The sequence below is a fragment of the Chaetura pelagica genome, unplaced genomic scaffold (assembly GCF_000747805.2).
Source record: "Chaetura pelagica isolate M959 unplaced genomic scaffold, ChaPel_1.0 scaffold294, whole genome shotgun sequence".
Taxonomy (NCBI): Eukaryota; Metazoa; Chordata; class Aves; order Apodiformes; family Apodidae; genus Chaetura; species Chaetura pelagica.
In genome coordinates, this window is record NW_009953068.1 from 1,009,195 (window position 1) to 1,019,010 (window position 9,816).

The 9,816-nt window shown below is 44.0% G+C and overlaps 1 protein-coding gene across 1 annotated transcript in view; it reads left to right on the forward strand.

Moving 5' to 3' along the window:
* ADRBK2 (adrenergic, beta, receptor kinase 2) overlaps positions 1-9,816 on the forward strand; it is a 78,664-nt gene that overhangs the window by 51,432 nt on the left and 17,416 nt on the right. Inside the window, exons 4-6 of the mRNA XM_009996858.1 lie at positions 4,819-4,892; positions 7,968-8,069; positions 8,684-8,758. Of these exons, the coding sequence (XP_009995160.1) occupies positions 4,819-4,892; positions 7,968-8,069; positions 8,684-8,758 (251 nt within the window). The remainder of the gene's footprint in view (positions 1-4,818; positions 4,893-7,967; positions 8,070-8,683; positions 8,759-9,816) is intronic.

Consider the following 9,816-nt stretch of genomic DNA (forward strand, 5'->3'; position numbering starts at 1 on the left):
GTAGGGAAATTGTTCTGCACGCCTCACCATTGTGTGCAAGTCCTGTCTTGTAGAACATAATTTGTTCTCTTACCCTGCTTTTTATGCATAGAGATAGGTTATAATTTGTTGTGATATATTATTTTTAATGAAAAGCGAATGTGTGTTAGGCCCTATTAGGAAAAATAAGTTAAGGACAAATAGCTCCTAATTGGAAAGGAAAGTAGAGAAATTTGTGGTGCCTTCCAGGCTGTATGGATTTTTGTGGCTTTGTACCTCACCAAAGCTGTCATTCCTACGCAGAGGAGTTTTCCCTGGTAGGAGCAAGTCCCTTTGTTCCTGAGCAAGGAAATTGGCGGTTCTCTCCATTCTGGAGCTTTTAGATGGTCTTAATTACCCTGTGCTGTGGCAGCTGCCTGTGGGTACCACACAGAGCCAGCTTTTGAACTTGACTGGATATTCTGTAACAGCTGCAGAATTACAGGTATTATATGGTTTAATAATAGTCCTCTACCCCAAACTTTTTGTGTCTAAGACTCAGATCTGTTGCTGGTACCAAAGCTGGGCTTGTTATAGTCCTAGAGATGCATCAAATAAAATGGATAAGCCGTGAGATGGCAAGCTGGGAGGAGTGGTAGTTTTCCAGCAGAAAAGCCAAATGTGATCTTTTGTTGGTGGTTCTGGCTCCCTGTGGTGCAGAGGCTGGAGCAGAGCTGGTGGGCACAGCATGTGGATCTGCCCCAGCTTGGTGGGTGCAGAGCTTTGTCTCCAGGGGAGGCCCAGTTCAGATGGTTAAAACAACCACATGTACAATATGTGACCATGCGCTGTGGTTCCAGTTTTGCTGGTCCTGTGTGCTGTTCTGCCATTTCCTCAGCTGTTTTGCACTAAGAGGCTTTTCTGGGGATAAGGTGTCTGTGACACCACATGCAGGTGTCCCTCTGGTCACCTCCTCTGGCTGCTGTGTGATGCTTCCCATGTTTGGCCAAATTGGAAAGATCAGGAGAGATCTGGGAGGGTCTTGGAAGAGACCCTGAAGTGCTGTAAATGAGGAAAGTCCTCGGGTTGCAGGGTTTGCAGAGCAGGGCACCCACCTGTGCTCCCCTGAGCCTGGTGTGGGGAAGCTGGTGCTGGAGCTTTGTCTGCCCCAGAGCTGGGAGCTGCAGCCACGGGTGGGAGCCCCTGTGGGTCCTGGTGCAGATGTCACTCCTCATTTGTGTTTCATTGTTCCCTAGTTACACATAGCACTTCAGTTAGGATTAGGAAACAGCTTGATATTTTTGTTTTCTAATTTGCTATTTTGCCTACTAGAAAGAGTCTACATCAGCATTTTGGACCCCAGTCAGGTCTGCTGTAAATAGATGCAGCTTCCTTGCAATCAGCGACATTTTGAATACTTATCGGGGCTGAATGTGTCTATTTTTAGCTCTGCTGTCTTACCTAGTCACTTCTGTTTGTTTTAGTAAGATTTTTATTTACTCCTGTTAAAAGGGTATTTGAATCAGATACTAATAAAATTCCTGTCAGAATTAGATAAGTAACTTTCCATGAGGTTTGTTTTATTGTGAAGTTCCTCATTAACTTTTTTTATTATTATTCTATACTCTCAGTTAATGGACATTCTTGTGAAGATCAGGATACAGGGTGAGGAGCACAGAGGTGACCTTTAGACACCAGAAGGCAGGAGACTGGTGCTTGTCCCTTGGTTGGCATTGGCAGAGTTGTCCTGCCTAAGCTGGGTTGGAAGGGACCTTAAAGATCTTGTCCCTTGGTTGGCATTGGCAGAGTTGCCTAAGCTGGGTTGGAAGGGACCTTAAAGATCATCTAGTTCCAACCTCCTCCCATAGGCAGGGACATGTCCCACTAGACCAGGTTGCTCCAAGCCCCTGTCCAGCTTTCAGAACTGTTGCTTGGAAAGCTTATGGTACATAATCCTTTTTACAGTTGGGTTAGAGCATAAATTTTTTAAATAATACTGGAAACCTTTCTGCCAGGGGAAGGCAGGCCGTGTGAAGTCCTGGGGATTTGCATCACCGTATAAGCTGCCTGGCTGTGTGCAGTATATCTGTATATGCACATAAACACCAGTCCACTGGTTCTTCAAAGGAAACATGAAGTACCTATTTTTGTGTCACCCTAACTGGTATCAAATGACATTTCTTACAGGGAATGTATTTTCTTCTTTCTGAAAAGCCAGTGGTGAGTAGCTGACGAAGCTGCCACTCTCCTTCGTGTTCCGCGCTCCCCAGGTGTTGGGATAATGCTGCTCTTAGTTCCTGCTCACCTTCTCAAGTGGATTTTTTAAAATTCTTGTAACTTGTGAAAATCGCAGCAATGAAAACCTCTTAACCATTTTTCTGGCTATGAGAGAATTACACTGACATCCTGTCCCCCCCTCCTCTCCCTACCACCCAGCTGCTTTTAGGGTGCTGCTGAGCTGGACAAACCACCCTGTGGTTTTGTTTACAACGGGCTTGCAGATTCCCTGGGTGTCCTACTAATGGATAATTCCAGTGTTGGTAACTTCATGAAGAAGAGACGTTTTGTGCTGTAATGTATTTTACTGCAGTATTTGCAAATAGTTTGGGCCTTTTTAATCACGTGTTTTAAAATGCTACTGTAATAATTCTGCTGATCTTCACTGGGACCTAACAGCCTTTTCTCAGTATTGGTTCATTGGGCTGTAGCTCATTGTGACTGTACTAATAATCTTTACAAGCTTCTAACTTCTTGTTTTGGCTGTCTCTAGGTCTTTGCATAGCAATGCAGTTTGGAGAAGAGCCTTGGTGAGAAGCAGGCTGTGTGAGGCAGGCAGCATAAGCCTGCCATTGTCCCTTCTTCCCTGCTCTCCTGAACCTTTTCTCTCTGATAATTCAATTTAAAAGTTTGGAAAATATTAAGCGGGGCTAAAATGTTTGGCATGGCATTGTTGCAAATTTGTGTTGGTATAGTTTCACACTCCTCCCACAGTTGTCTTTGTGGGTTGTTTTGTTTTGTTTTTTTGTTTGTGGGTTTTTTTGGTGAAGAGCCAGGAGCTGGGACCACGCCAGAGATTTTTCTTTCACTGCATTCATTACTGTCTGTGCCACTCTTCAGTCTCTTAATTACACGACTGTAATCTTCTTTGGTTCATTGTCCAAATAAAAGTTCAGTCAATTCAGCATTATTCTGCTCGCTGCTGCTGCTGCTGTTTCCATCATGTGTAAAATAAGAGTTAATGAATTGGGTTCAGTTCCAGAAGTGGCTTGGTGGGGGTCCAGGAACGGGCAGGGCTTGTTCTGGTTCCCAGGTTGGTGCCATGTTCACTGGGCAGGCATGGGGTGCCAGGGAGGGGTGCTCATGGTGCTCCAGGGCTTTGTCAGACTCTGGAGATGGGTGACTTGGGGTGGGATTGGCAGCACTGGGGACAGTCTGTGCCCTGCTGGGCTCACAGGGTCCTGGGGTCCCCAGGTGTGACTCCAGGGTCTGTGGGTGCCTGGCTGGCATCTCTCTCCTTCCTGTGGAACATGGGGATGCTGAGGCAGCTCCAGTGCTCCCATCTTCTCAGCAATAGGAGAGGACAACTTACTAATATTCCAGTAAAATAAGAACTAAGACAAACCCTTATAAAAAAGAGGAAAAAAAGCACTCAGATTGCTTTTAAAGAATAGAAAACTTGAGGTGGGTTTGTTTTCAGGAAAACACATTTGTTTATAAAATACTCCAAGGGCAATTCTTTTCGTTGAGAGTCATTAGAAAGTTTGGAGAATCTCATAAGAAAATCTCTTAATTTGATTTCTCTCCTTATTTAGAGAACAAAATCTAGTTTCTGTAATCTTCAAAATATCATCCTAGCCAGCTAAATGAGTCAAGCAAAGTACAGGAATTATCTGGGTATAATTCCCTTCTCTGGTATTCTGATTGTGACTCTTGTGTATATATTTATATATATTTTTTTAAGTTGAAAAGGGACAGTTTATGTCTTGATGTGCTGCCCTGTTGGGAGCAGGGGAGTGGGATGGAGCAGTGCCCAGCCCTTGGGTTTGCTGCTCTGCCTTCTCTTCCTCCCTTTGTTAGGGTATGTTTTTCTGGTCTTGCCTCCAAAGGTTGAGTGTGATTTCAGGGAGTCTGCAGTAACTAAATAAGGAAAGCCTGGCCTGCTCCAGTGAGCTGAAAGCACCTTGGTTGCAGCTCGAGGGGCCTTGCAGGTAGCCCAGACCATTAGTTGTGACAGCAGGTGCCTGTGTGAAGAAGGGTGGTGAGTGCCTGCTCAAGCAGGTAAAGACAGTCCTTCCAGGGGATGAGGCTTGTAATGGTGCATTAAAATGCTTGTAATGGAGAATGTTCATCAGTAGTTTGCAGAGGTCATGCTTTAAATGACTTTCAGAGGAGCTGTAAAGTTTCCAATGTAATTTCATGTGCTGTGGAGCCTGTCAGAGGTAGCATTAACCTGTAACTCTAAAGCCAGAATGTAGAACAGGATGCCTCTCAGCAATAAAATGGAGATAAAGCTATTTCTAGAAAACCAAACTGTGAATAGTATCTAGTTTTTACCCTGGAAAAAAGTAGAAAATCTGCTCTGTGAAGAGGAATGGGATATTTTGGTGTGTTACGTAAATGTCTCATCAAAGTCTCAGCAGGTAGAAACTGAAATGTGCTTAATAGACCCACGGGAGGTGAGTGAAGTGTATCCTCCTGTTCTGCTCAGAATGCTGCTGAGCCTTGGCAACCAGGGGTAGTCACCCAGGTACCTACAATCCATCGTGTTTCCTGGCTGGTTTTGTATCCTTCTCCACAGGTTATCATGGCAATGATTCATTTGTTCTGAAATATTTATTTTTTTTTCATTTTTCTTCCCAGGATTTTTGCTCTTTAAAGACTATTGCATGAATGAGATTGATGAAGCTGTCCCTCAGCTCAAGTTCTATGAAGAGGTGAGTGGCTGTGGGAGATCAGCAAGGTGGGTTGTGTTCCTTGTCACAGGATATTCAAGGAAGAAGGTCCCAGGCCTCAGGCAGGCGGTGCCAGAGGGAGGGAGGTTTCAGTGGAGCGCCCTGTGTCCCCCCAGCCCCCTGCCCAAAGGGTTCTGGCAGCACTCCAGAAATGTGAGCAGCCTTATCCCCCTCTGCTCCGTGTTAGGTTTGTGGCACTCTAAATATAAAACTGGTTAATCCTGTCATAGGTGCTGGTCCCAGTTAAAACATGCAGACCTGCCTTCAAAAGGCAGCCCGTGTGGCTCAGGGTTCATTGGAAGCACTGCCTGGGATAACCCATGTCTGGATTTATCTTAAGCTGCTGGTTTAACATCTTTCTGGCTAGTGGGCTCACAGCACAAAGTAGGCTAAGCTGGTTATCTGTTTGGAGATAAAACCTTAGCAATCTATGGTCCCCCCACTCAAATTAGATACTTGTTGTCAACAAAGAAAAATCTTTTTCTGTCATTTTCATCTTTTTATATACCCAAGAGATCACTGTCATAAGTAATCAAAAAGGCATGTTGTAACAGATTGTTTAGTGAGATATATTTAGCTGCCTCTTTATCTCTGAAACAATTTGAAATTGTATTTTTAGGTTATTAGCAAAGTGTTGCTTAAAACGAATTTAAATGCTTTGTCATGTACTTTTTGAAAAATCCCATTAAAGATATCTAGAGAGAGGTTCATTGTGTTTTCTTCTGTGACACACCATCTTCAGATGCTGTTCTTTTTTGATATGTATGTAATTTACTTACTGTGTTTATTACATGTAGAATAATTTGAGTACATTGCTACATTAAAAACTGCTTGATGCAGAAGTGCCCCGTACTCCAGGGATCTCATATTCCTGCAGCTGAAGTCACGATCAGGCATTTAACTGGGTGAGTGATTCATCCAGATAGGTTTCCTGAGTTCAGTTTTTGAAGAGACACTTTGATAGAGGTGAGCTGGAGTTTGCCAGGGAAGTGTTGCAGTCCCTGATACCCCACTCAGTCTGTTCCTCTGGCTCAGGAGCTGCTGCCAGCAGAGACAGGTGATGTTCATACATGGTGACGGGCTTAGCTCTGCCCATCACCCTGTTTTTGTGGCATGGTACAGCAATGTTCTATTTAATAAACATGTAAAATTAGCTCGTGACTCTGTCAGGCTTGATTGTTCTGTGGTGTCACAGCAGAGGGATCTCATGGCATCACCTCTGCAATGAGCAGTGTTGGGCAGCTAGTGTGGGAGGGGATTTTCCCAGCACAGGCTGAATCACCTGGGAATATCTCGTCGATGGGGACTCTGTCCCTTGCTGTCCTCCTTTCCAAATCTGTAAAAAGCCCACTGTGAGGGTGAGTGGGGGGCACAGTCACCCTGTGCCAGCATGGTGGGGGTGCTGCTACAAGATTTTGGGTGCACTTGGATGCTTTAAACAAACACACTGAGGGGCAGGAGGTTGCCTGCAAGTCAGACAACATGATTGCATCAGTTTTTTTCCTGTGCTGCTTATTATTGTGTAGCATTGCCTTAATTAAAAAATGTTTTTATGGCAAAGAATTTCTCAGTCATTTTAATTATAAATTGGTACCAAGGGGGAAGTAGTCACAGATGGTAAATCATGGTAAATCTGTTGGCTTATCAGAGTCAGCAAACAAGAGGAGTTCAGGTAGACAGATACGGAGTTTAATTAGGGTGTTCTACCTGCGGAGAGGGCTTGGTCTGGGTATATCATGTGGAGAACTGTTCCCAGCTGTGTAGCTCCTCAAGTAAAAGCAGCAGCCTCTGAATGAGGGGGGGGGAAAAAAAGTGTATCATGACATAGAGGCAAAACACACTTCCTAAGAGATCTTCTCCCATTGCTATTACAGCGTGACTGTGGGGACATGGGGCTGTGACAAATGTCCCTCTATGTCCTCCCTGCCCTGGGAGGGGATGCTCCCAACAACCTTGGTGCAGGGTTTGTTCTGTAGACTGGAAGGACAGACAGCTTGGACACGGCCTGTTCCTCCTCAGGCTGTGGATTGAATCCACCTGGGTCTTACTCAGCTTTGGTGTTCTTGGGCTAACGTTGGGATCCAGAGCAGGCCTGCACACTGACCTTCCCTTGGGTCCTGGGACCTTGCAGGCTGGTGCTGGGTGGGAAGGGCCAGCAAGGGGAGCTGAGGCTTTTCCCTTAAGATCTTGTGTGGGTTTTTTTACATCCTGTCAGTCCTGGAGGAGCTCATTCCCTAAATAACACTCCGGAGGATCCTTGAATTTGGTGAGATGGTTTTTATGGAGCTGGTTATCACGTTTTGTTCTGTAAATAAACCATATGGGATTGCCACACCTAAAGAAACTTGATACAGTTTGTGAAGCTGTCTTTCTAGCCACCTGTAAGATTCCAATTAAACATGTAGCTGAACATTTTAAGTTGTATGTTACATTCTTGCTTGGACATCTGTACCTGGTGTGCCATGATGGCCTTGGGGCAGGATGTGCTGCAGCCTAGGGCTGGTCACTCTGATGCTTCTGCTGCCTCTTCAATATCACAAATCTTCTGCTAGCCCCAGAGCTCGGACAAGGGTATGTGATGGTGTGCTATGGGTAGTCCAGAACATCGTGTGAAATAATCTAAGAGGGAGGTCAGTACTCTCCATATGTGAGCTGAGCAGCAGGGGAGGAATCCTTCAGGCTCGTTTTGTTGCTCATCTTCCTCTCCAGGCACTAGGTCTCATCTTCTGCAGTTGCTTCTCGCTTCCCCAGCACAGGTTCATGCTCTGGCAAGTGGTAGGTGAGGAGAACACTCTGCTTCAGCTCAGTCCTTTTCTAATTTTAGAAGACAAAGCTTTGTAGAAATTTTAAGCAAATCTATTTCCTTGCAGAAAAATTCTAAGGAGGGAAGTTGCAGGTCAGCTGTAACCATGGTACTGTAGGTGGGTTTTCTTTAAGGCTTAATTAAGAAAATAATGGTGTAAAATTCATCTTCAGCCAAAGTTTTATTTTTAGCAAATGAGTGAAAAATTGTTAGAAGTGTGCTCATCTAATGGATCCTCCTCTTTTGTGTTGCAGATAAAAGAGTATGAGAAGCTGGATTCTGAGGACGAGCGCCTGAGCCGCAGTCGTCAGATCTATGACACGTACATAATGAAGGAGCTGCTGTCCTGTTCCCATGTGTGTGTCACCCAAAGCTCACGCTCCTCTTGGCCTTACTTGGGTAGCCTGGCAGCAGTGAGAATTCAGAATAGCAACTGAGACTATTGCTGAAAGAATCATTACTGCAAATACTGGTTGTGCTGTGGGTTTCCCTTTGGAGCCCGTGGGACTGGGCTTGGCTGGGTTCAGCAAGTTTGGTTTGGCCTTTCATGATAAAGGTTGGTGGTGTGCACCAATTTTTATTAAACCTGGTGGTGCACAAAGGAAAAAATTGGAGATTTATCTGCTTTATATTTCTTGACATTAAACCTCTGTTTTAAAATAGGCTAAAATGAGTGCAGTTGGTGTGTCTGTGTACTTGCACGTGGCTGTGTGCAATAGCCCTGCCCCCAAAACCCCAAAGAAAAGCAGCTGCCAGAGGCTCTGTGGGCCACTTTGGGTGTGGGACTTTGGTGTCTCTGAAAGCTCAGAGTAAAGTTTGAAACTTTGTTTGAAACTAGACAAAGGTTGTTGGGGTTTTGGTTTTAGCTCTTTGGCCATAGAGCAGTCTGAGAGAATAACAGTGCTCTAGACCTCAAATGGACCTTCTTACATTTCCAGCTGTTTGACATCTTTCTTTTTCTTTTCCAAAGCCTTTCTCCAAACAAGCTGTAGATCATGTACAAACACATCTAGCCAAGAAACAAGTGCCAGGCAGCCTTTTCCAGGTAGGGATACCACAGTCTGAATGTTCACACTCTCTTCACTTATTTGACAGTAAATTATTTTGTACATATTATTTAAGGGGACAGAATAAAATGGTGCTGGTAAATAGTCTTCACTGTAATAGTGATGTTACAGTGCTTTTCTAGGCCAAAACTTACCAATTACTGTTCATGTCTAAAATACTTTAAAGCACATTTATGAAAGCAAATTATACCTTGGTATATGAACAGACTAGTTTTAAAATTAATGTCTTTTAAGCTGTCACATGATTTAGAGTAAATCACTGTACTTTGAGGCAGGTGCACATCCTGCCAGGATGAACCAAATTCCGTAGTGGAAAAATTGCCTTAAAGTTTCAGTGATGTAAAATCTTAGAAAACATTTTTCCTTTTTCTTTGATTTTAAGCTGTATTATTTGGTAGTTGATGATGGTGTGGAATTAAGCATTTGTACCATCTCACATGTTTTTCTGTCTCTCCACAAGACAAAATCCAATCAAAAGTAACCTTTCCAGATAGGAGTTTCTGCAACTTTGAAATTGTGGTGCTTTTTAAAAACTTTCCAGGAACCTGAATTGTCACAAGAAACTGTGGGATTTGCTTACCCTCCATTTGAATATAAAAATTAATGGGATCCTGTCTCATTTGCAAAATTACACGTATTTTGTGTTGTTATTTACTTTAGAAAATAAAAAATGAAAAGTGAAATATCTCTTGTATTGTTGCAGCTCTAATACACATTGATACAAGGCCAGAAATTCAGAACTGTGCTGACTCTGCCAGCCTGGTGCATTAAACCAACGTGCAAATAATGAACCTCACCAATCATGGGGAGGTTTATCAGCTTACAAGTCTTTGATGTAAATCTTAGGCATGTTTGTATATTGAAAAAATGGGAAGATTTCCCCTGCTTGGTTTTTCTTACTGCTCAGTGAACTGTTTTTAGTGCCACAATCAGGAGAGCTGACAGCTTGGGAAGGGCATTGCTGGAGTGGTACCTGCCCGCTGGCTGGGCTGGCTTTGCCGTCGCTGCGTGTCCGTGCACCTCCAGAGTCTTTCCC